At 40.9% G+C, this 16,673-nt stretch overlaps 1 protein-coding gene across 1 annotated transcript in view; it reads left to right on the top strand.

The window, feature by feature from the left end:
- NCAPD3 (non-SMC condensin II complex subunit D3) overlaps positions 1–16,673 on the top strand; it is a 70,906-nt gene that overhangs the window by 13,920 nt on the left and 40,313 nt on the right. Inside the window, 10 exon segments of the mRNA XM_033208130.1 lie at positions 538–722; positions 1,516–1,680; positions 1,784–1,845; positions 2,039–2,126; positions 4,153–4,286; positions 5,883–5,955; positions 6,665–6,790; positions 6,928–7,180; positions 7,593–7,649; positions 7,887–7,976. Coding sequence (XP_033064021.1) covers positions 538–722; positions 1,516–1,680; positions 1,784–1,845; positions 2,039–2,126; positions 4,153–4,286; positions 5,883–5,955; positions 6,665–6,790; positions 6,928–7,180; positions 7,593–7,649; positions 7,887–7,976 — 1,233 coding nt within the window.

The raw sequence follows: 16,673 nt of genomic DNA, 5'->3' as shown, positions 1-16,673 counted from the left end.
GTTTAGCCCTGGGCAGATTCTTAGAACTCTTTTTCTGTGTAGGTTCTTCTGTTCTATAAATTCCATCTACTGTGTTTCTGACTCTGCTTTTCCAACATAGTAAGACCATTATAATTTGTGTGGACTTACCATTTATCTGCTGTTGTCCAGAAATTGCCTCTGGATACAATACTGGGGCAACTTTAGGGTTTACCTCTTTGTTTCCCTTTTTTCAGAGATTGCCCTCCTTATGCTGCCTGGTGCCCAGTGTCTTAAAATGGTTTTTTTTATAAATTGTTGCCCAGTTTTCTAGTTGTTAACAAGTGTAAAGCCAATTACTCTGTCCTGACCAGATGCGGAAATCTTGTTATTTATCTCTGATGCAGCACTGTTGCTCCTCTACTAAGGCTGACGTTAGAAATGGTTCTCTTGCTACAGGTTCATTGTTATTCACAGTCATGAAAAGCCTGTGTTTTGCTTTGTAACTTTTCGTCTGTTGTTGTAGACATGTCAAGACAATTAAATCTAAGCTGCTTACTCTTTATTCCTTGTGAATAGGCAGTGTAGCCAATCAAGTATTCCACCCAGTGATGTTTGACAAATGCATTCAGACTCTAAAGAAGAGCTGGCCTCAGAAATCTAACTTGAATCGGAAAAGAAAGAAAGAACAGCCTAGGAGCTCTCAGGCTAATCCTGGCAGGCATAGAAAAAGGGGAAAGCCACCCAGGAAAGAAGATATTGAGGTAAGAAGTAAGTCGAGTAATAAAACATATATACTAACACACGATTTGGCTTATTTAAGGATTGACTTTTTACTAAATATGGTTTCTGCATCATGATAATAGGCAAACGGTCCTAAACCGTCATAAGCTATCCAATACTGCTTTGTCTCTTGGGCTTCATATAATTTTTCTTTCTTTCTTTCTTTCTTTCTTTTTTTTTCTTTTTCTTTTTGAGACAGAGTCTTGCTGTGTCACCCAGGTGGAGTGCAGTGGTGCAGTCTCAGCTCACTGCAACCTCCGCTTCATGGGTTCAAGTGATTCTCCTGCTGCAGCCTCCCAAGTAGCTACGGCTACAGGCGTGTGCCACCACACCCAGCCAAGTTTTGCTTTTTTTTTTTTTTTTTGAGAGATGGGGTTTCACCATGTTGGCCAGGCCGGTCTCAAACTCGTGGCCTCGAGTGATCTCACCTTGGCCTCGCGCTGGGGTTACAGGCATGAGCCACAACACACAGCCTAATTCCGTATTCTTATGCGACACTGTAGGATGACAGAAGTTCATAGACAGCAGAAATTCTGAAAAATAGGATTCCTCATTGACACAAAACTAGAAACTACTGTAGCGGTCATCTAGTCCAGTGATTTACTGTTGTGGCCAAGGAGACCTAGAGCAGTCATGCCACCTGGTCAAAGTCATATCACCTCAACGTCAGCTCCTGCCTGGAGTTTATCTGGACTTGGTTTGGGTAAATTGAAAACCATGGGACAAAGTGTTTGGCATTTATTACAGTCACCTGTACATTTCTTCATCATCTAGATGGATGAAATTATAGAAGAACCAGAAGATGAGAACATTTGTTTTTCTGCCCAGGACCTTTCTCAAATTCGAAGTGCCATCTTTCACCTTTTGAAGAATTTTTTAAGGCTTCTGCCAAAGTTTTCCTTGAAAGAAAAGCCACAATGTGTACAGAATTGTATAGAGGTAAGTGAAAATTCCAGGAACCTTAGGGCAACTTCAAAGGATATAGACTATGGCTAATAATGAGCAGAAAAAATCAGGCCTTTTCTTCATATCTGTTTTCTAGGTCTTTGTTTCATTAACTAATTTTGAGCCAGTTCTTCATGAATATCATGTTATACAAGCCAGGTGAGCCATTAAATCTTCCAGTGCTACAATTTAAGTATAGTATACTAATTTTTGCTCCAGCAGAAATGGAAATGCCATTTTATCCTAATTGGCACACAGGTAGAATTTATTCATTTAAACATGGCTTGTAGGACTAAGAAATATTCCAAGTAAAATCATCTCCATTAACTAAGATTTTGTCTTTTTTCTTTAGAGACCTTAACCAAGCAAAATACATACCAGAACTGGCTTATTATGGATTGTATTTGCTGTGCTCTCCCATTCATGGAGAAGGAGATAAGGTAAAGGAGATGAGAACCTAATTTGGTTACTAGTTGAATCGAAGGCACACCAATCATATGATGGAAATATATGAAAAGTATTTGATATAATGCCATTTCAATTTACTAGCTCTTTTTCATGACATTTGCATAATAAAAAGTATCACTATTTCTATTTGCTCTCTGTTCTTTATTGCCAAGTTTATGTCAGAATACTTGGTGGCTGCAGCAAATTATTGTTAGGCTCCAGTTAGAAAAAATGGTTCTGCTGTGAATAAAATAGGAGGAACAGATAAGCTGCTGAACAGTTACTTCTATAGGAATATTTCCCAAATCATTTTAAAAAGTGGAATAGTCAGAATTTTCCAGTTTCCCTTGGCAATTCATGTGTGCTTCAGTATTTCTATTAGTGGTTGTATTATTTTTGTTGATATTCTACAGAAATTTTGTAGGTTGTCATCCCTGGTTAGCATTGATAACTGGGTTTTGCCTCAAGTTACCTCAGTATTATCACTACCGTAAACTTTGGAGTTAGAGTTAGTTGTGCATTATGGTGTTACTAAACTTAAACGTCTTAAAGTAAACAATAAGATTTTGCAAAAAGTGTGGTGGACCAAGGTCAGGTGGCTTTTGGTATCTGTGACCCAGTTAACTTGCAGAGGCGGTAACATGGTTCAGAAGATGTTTTGGGGGAGACTTGGGGCTCTGCACGTCTGTGTTTGAATTCTGACTCCACCGCTTACTAGCTGGGGGTTGTGGAATGAGTCATTCAACCTTGCTAAAGTGTCAGATTTCACTTGTGGACAAAAAGGACCAAAGTCTTACCTTCCTTATAGATTTGTCACAGAATTAAATGAAGTTGAGCATGTCACATGCCGAGCACAATGCCTGTTGTTTAGAAACATTCGGTATTTTATAAGTTTTATATCTTTATCGCTTCTGTGTGCTTGAAATATGAATGTGATAACATTTGTAGTAATGTTTTTAATTCCCATGCCCTTTTAAATATTTTAAACAATAAAATAGAGGGAAAATTCATCCCTTTAGGTCTACCGTGTCTCTAAAGATGGTTTTTTTTTTTTTTTTTTGCGACGCAGTCTCGCTCTGTCGCCAGGCTGGAGTGCAGTGGCACGGCCTCGGCTCACTGCAGCCTCTGCCTCCCAGGTGCACACCACCACGCCCAGCTAATTTTTGTATTTTTAGAGACGGGGTTTCACCATGTTAGCCAGAATGGTCTTGATCTCTTGACCTCGTGATCCACCCGCCTCGGTTTCCCAAAGTGCTGGAATTACAGGCATGAGCCACCGTGCCTGGCCGGTATTTGTTTTTTAATTGTGAAAGTATTGACTTGATGTCAGGCAGTCTTGGTTTTAACCTTATCTTTAATTATTTGATCTTGGACAGCTCACGTTTGGAGCTTTTTTTAATTATCTGTGAAGTGGAAATTATACATGTCCTGCTTACCTCATGGAATTGTTGTAAGATTTAAAATTAAATGTATATTTCATATATATATAGAGTAAAATCTAGCTATGTAGGTGAAAGTGCTTAATGCAATACCTACCACTTGGTTTTCAGTAAATGTTTTATTTATTGGATGAATAAATTAATGAGTGACTGTGTTATATGAGATGATATGTTGGAAAGTGCTTTGTAAACTGAAGGCAAAAAGCAGCTGTAAAGTATCATTCTTTCCCCTTTTAAATAGAGGAACATTAGTAGCATTCTTTGCCATTTGTAAATGACAGTTAATTCCCTATTTGTCCTAAATTCTGGGTTATGATATGCAGTGGGTGGGGAGGGAGATTAGGTATTGTTTTTATCAGACGTATTATCTGTCAGCCATTCTTTCACACTGTTTACCTTGTGCGTTTACTGTATACCTGCTCATTGTTTAAGAAATATATCCCTGGTGTTCGGCCAGCAATTATGCCAACCTGACCTACCTTCAGATGGCTTGAAATGGTTTACTACAGTCTGCATCACTATGTTTGGGACCCTTGCGTTCTCTATCTGATCTTAAATTGAATTTTCTTTTCTATTCTAGGTTATCAGTTGTGTTTTCCATCAAATGCTCAGTGTAATATTAATGTTAGAAGTTGGTGAAGGATCCCATCGTGCCCCCCTTGCTATTACCTCCCAAGTCATCAATTGTAGAAACCAGGCGGTCCAGTTTATCAGGTGAAGCACACAAATTGTGAATGTTCGCCGTGTCAGTCTCCCTCAGTACTCTGGGCCCTGCACGGAGATTTCTGATACACGTAGAGTTAAAATTTCCGGCCTGATGGTGGTTTTGGGGGTGAAAACCAAGCACTTCGTAGCTAATGTGCTTTCCGTGTCTGGGTCTCTGTTGGTAGGCTCCCAGCTGGGACGCTGTTAAAGAGATAGGAATCTGCAGAGCACCAGCCGGAGCCAGCCTCCAGCTTGTTTGCACTCAATCTGTGGGTCAGCTTCAGAGACAGGATAGTGGCCTCTCCTCCTTTCCCTTGTCTGCTTTACTGCAGCCAGTCCGCCTTTTCTGTTGCTCTCTATGTGGTAGCTCTTTGCTTTCGTTCTTTGCCACTTTTTTCTTGTTTCTTTGCACTTTTCTATTCCTTTCCCCCATAGAAATGACTTGAAGGAAAGGGTTGAGTTGCTTCTTACCTCCATAGCAATGATCATTAGACTGCTTTTCCCCTCTTGGATCACTCAGTTTCACTTACAAATTCACATGCCTTAGCTTCATTGGCAAGGACTTGTTTGCTGTGTCATTGGCTTTTCTTTCCCTCCTTCACTAATTTTTGGCGTGCAGCATGGAGGTGGTGCCGAGACGTGGTACGTATGTGCAAGTGTGTGCATCCTTAGGTGTGCACAGCATGCAGTGACATGGGGTGCGGATGATGTCATCTTGTGACTGAGCAAATGTCTCTCACTAAGGACTTTTTAAAACATTAAGTAACTAAAATGTTCTAAGTGAAAACACTGTCATTTTGTTTTTTCCATGAGAGTTTCTCATACACCAGTCTCAATAGTCTTCATGTAATGTTACAGATAAACATCACTAAAAGTGGATCAAGTCTGGGCATTGTAGAAATTACTTCTTGAGGCCGGGGGCGGTGGCTCATGCCTGTAATCCTGGCACTTTGGGAGGCCAAGGCAGGCGGATCACCTGAGGTCAGGAGTTGAAGACCAGCCTGGCCAACCTGGTGAAACCCTGTTGATCTACAGAAACCGGGTGTGGTGGCGGGCACCTATAATCGCTGCTACCTGGGAGGCTGAGGCAGGAGAAACTCTTGAACCCCAGGGGGGGAAGTTGCAGTGAGCCAAGATCACACCATTGCGCTCCAGCCTGGGCAACAAGAGGAAAACTCCATCTCCAAAAAAAAGAAATTTCTTATTGGGTTAAAGTTTGGAGAAGCAATGTTACTAATGCATTTCACTGAGCAACCATGAGGTGGTACTGTGTCTTAGTCAATTTTTGTATTTATCCCAAAAGGATATATTTTACATCTTAATACGAAATTTAGTAAGTAGTCAAAAGAATTGTATGAAGATTGCATTTTTGTTCTTTCCTGATGACTTAGCTACTCTGCAGCAGCTCTCAAAACTGCACGGGAACTACTTAACAGTTTTCTACGGTGACATTTTATGTGTTCACTCTTTATTCTACTGTAACCACTCTTGTAGTGTGAGGGTAGAGTGTTTTAATAACTGGGATTTCTAAATATAGGAGTAGTGGTTTTTGAGGACAGTCAGTGACTGTATTGTGAACAGTAGTTGTGTTTTTCTTTTAAAAAGCTCCCTTGTGGATGAGTTAAAGGAGAGTATATTCCCAGTCCTCCGTATCTTACTGCAGCACATCTGTGCCAAGGTACCGTTTGCCTTAGTAATATTAATAACATAGAAGTATATCACGTGTGACGATAAATGTGTGTGTGTGTGTGTGTGTGTGTGTGTGTTCTTGGGAATGAGTCTGCATTGTTACTTAAAGTGGTTTTATTTAATGTTCACTAGATGGTCCTCTAGACAAAAGTATTCTATTAAAAAAAAAACACTTTATTTTGGAAAGATGTTGAACATACACACAGAAACAGGGAGAACAGGATGGTAAACCGCCACATACCCATCAGCGCCTTCCACAGTTTTGTGTCACGTAAACCCTACCCCACACCCCCAATATGTGTATACTGGATTGTGTTTTGAAGCAAATTCCATCATTCACAGTAATTCCTTAATATTATCAAACATCCAGTGTTCAAATGTCCATGATGAGCTCTTACATTTTTATAGCCATTTAGAAAAATGATTCTTAATTTGAACCTTATGAAACCTGGGGATCTAAAAACTCTCTGAAATTGTATACTAAATTTGTATGTGTGTTTTTCTGGAGAGATGGTTTATAGATTTCCTTTAGATTAGTTTTCAAGGGATCTCAAACCTAAAATTTATTAGTCATTTACCTAGCATTTAAAGATCATTGAGCTAGTTACACTCACTGATTTTCAATTTGTTTTACAAAATATTTTTCAGCCATCCTGCAGGTGGATATTGGTTGGTCAACTTCTGTTTTTGCTTCTCAGGTGGTAGATAAATCAGAGTATCGTACTTTTGCAGCCCAGTCCCTAGTCCAGCTGCTCAGTAAACTTCCTTGTGGGGAATACGCTATGTTCATTGCCTGGCTTTACAAATACTCCCGAAGTTCCAAGGTAGGAGATAGCTCTGCATAAAACCTTGGGTCCTTTTTAAACTCTTTTTAAAAGGGTCTCTTTCTAGGTCTGAATGAGGAGGGTTCTTTGGTTCTTACTCCTATCTGATGGCAATTCTTATGATCTTGCTTTAACAGATCCCACACCGGGTTTTTACTCTTGATGTTGTCTTAGCTCTGTTAGAACTGCCTGAAAGAGAGGTGGATAACACCCTCTCCTTGGAGCATCAGAAGTTCTTAAAGCATAAGTTCTTGGTGCAGGAAATTATGTTTGATCGTTGCTTAGACAAGGCGCCTACTGTCCGCAGCAAGGCACTGTCCAGCTTTGCACACTGTCTGGAGCTGACTGTTTCCAGTGCATCGGAGAGTATTCTGGAGCTCCTGATGAACAGTGAGTATGGTGACTGCTGGGACAGGAAACTAGTCTTGTGCTCATTGAGAAATAGACTGCAAGGGAATCGTTCTTTTCTTTGGCAAAAGTAATAGGTATGGTATGATCTGTTGTTACCCTTAAAACCATTTTTAGTATATTTTATTGTCAACTTTTTAAATAGGCGAGCCTGATACATTTGCAAGGCCTTTTAAAAGGCTACCTTTACTGTTGCTTTGCATAGGTGGGCATTGGTCGTGTTAGGATGAATCTCCATTTCAATGCATACCCAAGGAGAACGTTATCAGTTGTCAGCAATTTAGAATCCGTCTGCCTTGTCTTTGAGCCTAATTATCTTGATTTTGGTTCCTCTGTGGATATTTACTCAGTTTGTGATACTGACTTTCTTCCTTATCTTTCTTCTTGTTTTTAGGTCCTACGTTTTCAGGAATAGAGAGTCACTCTGGTACCTTACTGAGAAATTCATCAGGTAATGGTTCAATACGTTTTCAAATATTGAATGATTATCTTTTAAAAATTTGTGGAATATTTAAAATGTTTCTCCTACCTCCTTATTTACCTACTTTAACATTGTACTTTTTTCATCAGAGAAGTTGAAACTCGTTTCAGTAATAATGTTGTAACTTAAATGAGTAACGTGCCCTGCTAATGTTATTAAAAGTACAACACATTTTTAGCTTAATGACTGTACTTTTTTTTTTTAAAGCTCTTTCCTACCAAAGGCGGACATCTAACCATTCCGAACCCTCAGGGGAGATCAACATAGACTGCAGTGGTGAAACAGTTGGATCTGGAGGTATGTCAGATTTTATCTCTGTCAGGTAATGCTGCTGGATTTCAGACAACCATAAGTAGATTCTGAAACCTTGGTTTTTTGTTTTTGTTTTTGTTTTTTTTCTGATTTATTCACCCTAAGAGTTGAAACATCTGGTGGGGCGTGGTGACTCATGCCTGTAAACCCATAATCCCAGCACTTTGGGAGGTTGAGGCTGGCAGATCACTTGAGCCCAGGAGTTCAAGACCAGCCTGGGCAGCACAGCAAGACCCCATCTCTTAAAAAAATATATAAAAATTAGCTGGGCATGGTGGTGTGCACCTGTGGTCCCAGCCACTCAGGAGGCTGAGGTGGGAGGATGACTTGAGCCCAGGAGTTCCAGGCTACAGTGAGCTGTGATCATACCACTGTACTCCAGCCTGGGTGACAGTCTGTTTAAAAAATAAAAAATAAAAATAACACTGCAGAGCACTCTGCTTTTTTGTACCAAAACTCAGTTACTAAATAGCTGCATGATGTAGGGCATGCCTGTCGTTTTCCAGTTGTAACACCCTCCCATCTTTCCCAGACGACTGTTGGGGGAGTCTGTAGAAACAACATTTAGGAAAGTGATTTAAAGAGAGAGAGAGAGACAGGTAAGAGAGAGAAAGAGCATGTATATGGAGAATTAATTACATAATCAGGTTTATTAATTTATTCAATAAACATTGATCTGGTCCTTCCCAGAGCGTTCCAGGCATTGGAGATACACAAGTCTATGAGACAGAGCTCCATCTCTTAAGAAGCAGGGGAGAGACAGGTGCTTGTGCACAGAAATATTCTCATATATACACTTGTACACACACACACACATATGTGGAACACTGAGATAGGTGCCGAGATGTACAGAAAGCTCCCTGAGGATGATTACTGCTTTTATTATTCAGCCTAGAAGGTCAGCTTGAAATTGGGTTCGGGAGGCTAGATATTAGCATGTATTACTCAAATTCAGAGCAATAACTGCATTTATAATAAACACGTTTTCTAAATGTAGGAAAATATACTCTGGAAAAATGCTGAATGTTTGTGTTGGCTCCAGACTTCCTCTAAACAGATTATGGATTTACTGTGGCACAGATTTTTTCAAGCAATATCAAGTTGAGGTGATTTAACGATGCTTAAAAATTATGAAAGTTCGGGGATGAAGCCGGGCGCGGTGGCTCAAGCCTGTAATCCCAGCACTTTGGGAGGCTGAGACGGGTGGATCACGAGGTCAGGAGATCAAGACCATCCTGGTATACACGGTGAAACCCCGTCTCTACTAAAAAATACAAAAAAAACTAGCCGGGCGAGATGGCGGGCGCCTGTAGTCCCAGCTACTCGGGAGGCTGAGGCAGGAGAATGGCGTAAACCCGGGAGGCGGAGCTTGCAGTGAGCTGAGATCTGGCCACTGCACTCCAGCCTGAGCGACAGAGCGAGACTCCGTCTCAAAAAAAAAAAAAAAAAAAGAAAGTTCGGGGATGCAAAGAGCCCATGTTTCCAGTGTATTGTTCATAAGCTGTTGGCATTAATTGTACATTAAAAAATTTGCATAGTTACTTAGATGCCATGCACTTTGCCAAATGCTCTGCTTTTTTTTAATTAAGGTAGAGTTCATACACCATAAAATTCACCATTTAAAGTGTATAATTTAGTTGTTTTAGTATAGTCACAAGATTGTACAGACTAATTCCAGAACATATCATCAGCTGAAAAATAAACCCCATTCCCATTAGCAGTCACTCCCCATGCCCCCTTCCTTCTACACTGGCAACCACTAATTTTCTTTCCTTATAAAATTGCCTGTTCTGGGCCAAGCGCGGTGACTTACATCGATAATCCCGGCACCTTGGGAGGCCGAGACGGAAGGATCACGAGGTCAGGAGATTGAGACCATCCTGGCCAACATGGTGAAAACCGATTTCTACTAAAATATAAAAAATTAGCTGGGCATGGTGGCACATGCCTGTAGTCCCAGCTGCGCAGGAGGCTGAGGCAGTAGAATCGCTTGAACCCAGGAGGTGGAGGTTGCAGTGAGCCAAAATTGCGCCACTGTACTCCAGCGTGGTGACAGAGCGAGACTCTGTCTAAACAATTAAAAAATAAAAAATTGCCTATTTGGGACATTCCACATAAATGAAATCATGTACTATGTTGTCTTTTGTGTCTGACTTCTTTCACCTCGCATGTTTTCAAGGTTCATTCATGTTGTAGCGTGTATCAGTACTTCATTCCTTTTTGTGCTGAATACAATAGTTGATTATAAGGATACAGCACATTTTGTTTATCCATTCATCAGCTGATGAACATTTGGGTTGTTTTCACTTTTTGGCTATTGTGACTAATGCTGCTATAAATATTCTTGTATGAGTTTTTGTGTAGATACGTGGCTTCCTTCTCTCTGAGTGTTTACCTAGGAGCACTATAAATATTCTTGTATGAGTTTTTGTATAGATACGTGGTTTCATCCCCTTGAGTGTTTACCTGGGAGCGGAACTGCTGGATCATATGGTAACTCCATATTCAACATTTTGAGGAACCACCAAACTTTCAAAGTGGCCACACCATTTTACAATCCTGCTAGCAGTGTATGATAATCCTATTTCTCTGCATTCTTACCAACACTTGCCATGTCCATCTTTTTTATTTTAGCCATCTTTGTGGGTATGAGGTGGTATCTACTTGTGGTTTTGATTTACATTTCCCTAATGGCTAATGATGTTGAGTAAATTTTCTTAGGCTTATTGGCCATATAAATACGTTTTCTGGCCGGGCGCGGTGGCTCAAGCCTGTAATCCCAGCACTTTGGGAGGCCGAGACGGGCGGATCACGAGGTCAGGAGATCGAGACCATCCTGGCTAATACGGTGAAACCCTGTCTCTACTGAAAAATACAAAAAAAAACTAGCCGGGCGACGAGGCAGGCGCCTGTAGTCCCAGCTACTCGGGAGGCTGAGGCAGGAGAATGGCGTAAACCCGGGAGGTGGAGCTTGCAGTGAGCTGAGATCCGGCCACTGCACTCCAGCCTGGGTGGCAGAGCGAGACTCCGTCTCAAAAAAAAAAAATAAATAAATACGTTTTCTTTGGAGAAATGTCTATTCAAGCCCTTTGCCCTTTTTTTGATTGGGTTATCTTTTATTTTTGAGTTGAGTTATTTATATATATATACTTTATCACGTACATGATTTTTAAATACTTGTCCCATTCTGTGGGTTGTCTTTTCAGATGGTGTTCTATGATAAGGCGTGGAACATTTTAATTTTGATGAAGTCCAATTTATCTCTTTCTTTTTTTACTTGTACTTTTGGTATCACATAGCTAAGAAATCATCGTGTAATTCAGAGTCACAAAGATTTACTCCTGTGTTTTCTTCTAAAGGTTTTACAGTTTTAGCTCTCATGTTTAGGTCTTTGATCAAATTTCAGTTAATTTTTGCATATGGTGTGATATAGAGGGTCCAGCTTCACTCCTTTGCATGTGACTATCCAGTTGACATAGCGCTGTTTCTTTCAGCCTGTTCCTTCACCTTTGAGTGTCTTAGCACTCTTGTAAAAAAATCACTTGACTGACTTGTATAAGCTCATGTGTGCTCTATATTCTATATTAATGGAATTTTATTTCATTAATCTATGTGTCTGTCTTTGTGTACCACACTGTGTTGGCTGCTGTTATGTTCTAGTGTAGGAGAGGGGAAATAACTTCTTCTTTAGTCCTCTTGAGTTCTTCCTTGGGATGGATCCCTGTAACAAGACAAACAAGTTTATTAACGTGTCTAGTGCGTGTTATGCGGGAGAGATCTCAGTGCAAAGGAACTGAGGGCAGTGGCTTGGAACTCTACTTACATAACACAAGACATCTTATCCAAAAAATGTTGGCAGCACAGCACACTGGAGACTCTGTCTTGTCCCCTTTTGATGGGGTGGCCAACGGGGAGCTACTCTCGCTGCCCAGCATCATGAGGGTGTATTGTCCTGCACCTCACTAGCTGGGAAGTGAGCAGAATTCAGAACTCAAAGTATGGTTTGAATATGCATTGCTGTCACATTATGGCAAAATTAGAAAACCCTAAGTCAGGGACCGCCTGTATGTGGGAGGAAAATAATAGTGAGTTTTGTGAATTGCTCTTGGCTGATAAGGGAGTAGAGACCCGGTGAGTAAAGGAGAATTTATATACTGCCCATAGGAAGAAAAGGGGGAAGTTAGACAGAGCTTTTTCTCCGTTTGCTGCTGCTTTTTAATTGTCTACTTTAATTGTCTTCCCAGAAATAATTTTTATGTCCAAGTCATATTTTGGCATTAACATAGTGTCCTGTGATAGTCAGTTTTAAATCAGGAAATATGAGTTCTCCTCCTGTCCCTTTGTTTTTTTAAAAAATTAGTTTGGCTCTTCTGGGTCCCTTGTGTTTCCGTATGAATTTTAAGATCAATTGTCAATTTCTGCAAGAAAAAAAAAGCCATCTTAGATTTTGACAGGGATTGATCTGTACATCAGTTTGGGGAGTGTTGCCATGTTAGTTTGTTAATTCCTCTAATCCATGAACACCAGGTGTCTTTCTATTTCTTTAGGTCTTTAATTTGTGTCAGTGATGTTTTGTAGTTTTCAGTGAACAGTGTTGCTCTTTAAGTTTCGTCCTAAGCATTTTTATTCTTTTCAATAGTATTGCAAGTTACATTGCTCTCTTTATTTCATTTCTGAATTGTTCACTGCCAGTTTTTACATGTTGTTTTTGATAATTGATCTTCTGTCCTGCAACCTTGCTAAACTCATTACAAGCTCTAATGATTGTTTTATGGATTCCTTGGGGGTTTCTTGATATAAGAACAAGTCATCTGTAAACAGAGGTAGTTCTACTTCTTCCTTTCCAATCTGGATATCTTTCATTTCTTTTTCTTGCCCATTTGTTGACAGAAAGAGTCAAGCTCTGTAAAATATTTGAAGACATTTATTCTAAGCCAAATGTGAGTGACCATGGCCCGTGACCCAGCCCTCAGGAGGTCCTGAGAACGTGTGCCCAAGGTGGTTGGGGTGCAGCTTGGTTTTAGACATTTTAGGGAGGCATCAGGCATCAATCAAATACATTTAATAGGTAGATTGGTTTGGTCCCAAAAGGCAGGAAAAGGTGGGGAAGGTTCCAGCTTATAGGTAGGTTTTAAATTTTTCTTGTTGAAAATTGGTTGAGTTTATCTAAAGATCTGGGGTCAATAGGAAGGACTATCTGGGTTAAGATAAAGGATGATGGGCCGGGCGCGGTGGCTCAAGCCTGTAATCCCAGCACTTTGGGAGGCCGAGACGGGCGGATCACGAGGTCAGGAGATCGAGACCATCCTGGCTAACACGGTGAAACCCCGTCTCTACTAAAAATACAAAAACTAGCCGGGCGAGGTGGCGGGCGCCTGTAGTCCCAGCTACTGTGGAGGCTGAGGCAGGAGAATGGCTTAAACCCGGGAGGCGGAGCTTGCAGTGAGCTGAGATCTGGCCACTGCACTCCAGTCCAGGCGACAGAGCGAGACTCCACCTCAAAAAAAAAAAAAAAAAAAAAAAGATAAAGGATGATGGAGACTACAGTTCATTACTGCAGAGGAAGCCTTCAGATAGTAGGCTTCAGAGAGAATAGATTGTAAATGTTTCTTACCAGACTTAAAGTCTGTGTTGAAGTTAATGCTGGAGGGCATAATGAGGCTTGTCTCACCCCTACTTCCCGTCATGGCCTGAACCAGTCTTCAGGTTAAATTTTAGAGTGCCTTGACTGAGGAGGAAGACCATTCAGATGGTTGGAGAGCCTTAGAATTGTATTTTTGTTTTACAGCCTGTGGTATGATGTTGAAAAGAAGTCAAAGAGTAGACTTCCTTGTCTTTTTTCTTTACTTAGGGGGAAAGCTTTTGGTCTTCACCGCTGAGTACGATGTGAGTTTTTTAGGATGACTTTCATCAACATGAGGAAGTTTTCTTCTATTTCAAGCTTGCTGAGTTTTTATCGTGGAAAGGTGTTGGAATTTGCAAATACGCTCTCTGCATCTATTTTGAGATGATTGTGTGGTTTTCTTTGTTCTGTTACCATGGTGTAATTTACATTGATTGATTTTTTCATAGGTTGACGACATTTCATTCCTGGGATAAATCCCAAGCATGGTTGTATCTTGCTGGATTTGGTTTGCTGGTATTTGGTTGAGAATTTTGGTATCATATTCATAAGGAATATTGGTCTGTTGTAGTAAGCCATTCTTGCATTACAATAAAGAAATACGTGGCCAGGTGTGATGGCTCATGCTTGTAATCCCAGCACTTTGGGAGGCCAAGGTGGGTGGATTACTTGAGGTCAGGAGTTCGAGACCAGACTGGCCAACATGGTGAAACCCCATCTCTACTAAAAATACAAAAATTAGCTGGGCATGGTGGCAGGTGCCTGTAATCCCAGCTACTTAGGAGACTGAGGTAGGAGAATCACTTGAACCCGAGAGGTAGAGGTTGCAGTGAGCCAATATTGTGCCACTGCACTCCAGCCTGGGCAGCAGAGTGAGACTCTCTCAAAAAAAAAAAAAAGAAAAAAAAAGATGTGAGACTGGGTAATGTATCAGAAAAGAGATTTAATTGGCTCATGGTTCTGCAGGCTGTACAGGAAGTATAGCACTGGCATCTGTTTCTGGGGAGGCCTTAGGAAGCTTAGAATCATGGCAGAAGGCCAAAAGGGAACAGGCGTTTCACATGGTGGGAGCAGGAGAAAGAGGGAGAGTCAGGGGAAAGGTGCCACACACTTTTAAATGACCAGATCTCACAAGAACTCGCTTAGTATTGCTGTCATGAAGACAGCACCAAGCTGTGAGGGATCTGCCCCAGTGGTCCAAACACCCCCTTCCAGGCCCCACCTCCAGCCATGGGTGTTACAAGTCGACATGAGTTTTGGGCGGGGCAAATACTCAGACGTTATCAGTTGTTTTCTTGAGATGTTTTGGTTTTGCTGTCAGGGTGGTACTAGCCTAAGATGAGCTGGGAATTGTATTCTTTTCTATTTTTTGAAAGAGTTCATGAAGGATTGTTCGTTTTTGCTTTAACGTTTGTTAGAATTCTCCAGTAAAAGTGTCTGATCATTAGGGGTGTGTGTGTATGTGTAAAGTTTTTTTGATTACTAATTTAGTTTCTTTTTTTTTTCTTTTTCTTTCTTTCTTTTTTTTTTTGAGACGGGGTTTCGCCCTTGTCCAGGCTGGAGTGCAGTGGCACAGTCTTGGCTCGCTGCAACCTCAACCTCCTAGCTCAAGCACATCTCCTGCCTCAGCCTCCCGAGTAGCTGGTATTACAGGCACCCGCCCCCACGCCCAGCAAATTTTTTTGTATTTTTTGTAGAGATGAGGTTTCACCATGTTGGTCAAGCTGGTCTTGAACTCCCGACCTCAGGTGATCCACCCACCTTGGCCTCCCAAAGTTCTGGCATTACAGGCATGAGCCACTGCACCCTGCCACTAATTTAGTTTCTTTACTTGTTACAGGTATATTCAGATTTTCTATTTCTGTTTGAGTCAGTTTCTATAGTTTGTGCCTTTCTAGAAATTTGTTTATTTTATGTAGGCTACTTAATTTGTTGGCATAAAATTGTTCATAGTATTCCTTTGTAATCCTTTTTATTTATGTAAGGCTAATAATAGTAATGTCCCTCCTTTCTTGATTTTAGCAATTTCAATTTTCTTTCTTATTTTCTTTGCCAGTCTAGCTAAAGGTGTATTAGTTTTGTGGATCTTATCAAGGAACTACTTTTAGTTTCATTGATTTTTCTCTATTGTTTTCCATCTCTTTTTTTTTTTTTTTTTTGAGACGGAGTCTCGCTCTGTCGCCCGGGCTGGAGTGCGGTGGCCGGATCTCAGCTCACTGCAAGCTCCGCCTCCCGGGTTTACGCCATTCTCCTGCCTCAGCCTCCCGAGTAGCTGGGACTACAGGCGCCACCCACCTCGCCCGGCTAGCTTTTTTTGTATTTTTTAGTAGAGACGGGGTTTCACCGTGTTAGCCAGGATGGTCTCGAACTCCTGACCTCGTGATCCGCCCGTCTCAGCCTCCCAAAGTGCTGGGATTACAGGCTTCAGCCACCGCGCCCGGCCTCCATCTTTTTTTTTTAAGCTGCCTTCTTATATATAAGCAGTTCCCAAAGTGTGTTCTGGGAACCCTCAGGGGTCCTTGAAGTAAAAATGAATGCAGTGTTCATTTGCCTTCCACACTCTGATATTCTCACGAATGTATACTGGAGTTTTCCAGTGGTCCCATGACTTATCAAATTGCAACAGATTGCAGGTAGAAACAGAGATGAGAATCCTGTTAATTATAAGCCAGATGAGAGATAAGCTAGCTTATATTAAGCCAGACATTTTGAAGTTTGCAATACTCTAAAGCAATGCCATTCTTTTTTTTAAATGGGGTCTTGCTGTGTTGCCTAGGCTGGACTCGAACTCCTGGGCTCAGGTGATCCTCTGATCTCAGTCTTCCCAGTAGCTGGGGTTATAGACACATACCACCACATCCAGCCTTTTCACTATTTTTTGTTTATTTGTTTTGGAAAATATAGTTTTTTTTATGAAAAAGTACTAACAGTAACATGTCTTGCTATTTTAAAATGAATTAGTAAATATTTTTACAATTCTCAGTTTAAATCGCTGATTCGTATTAAAAGATATAATCTCTTTAGGGTTCTCAGTAATTTTTAAGAATATAAAGAAGCCT

This window comes from Trachypithecus francoisi, unplaced genomic scaffold (assembly GCF_009764315.1).
Source record: "Trachypithecus francoisi isolate TF-2019V2 unplaced genomic scaffold, Tfra_2.0 Lachesis_group8, whole genome shotgun sequence".
NCBI lineage: Eukaryota > Metazoa > Chordata > Mammalia > Primates > Cercopithecidae > Trachypithecus > Trachypithecus francoisi.
This window is presented reverse-complemented; position numbering and strand designations above follow the sequence as displayed.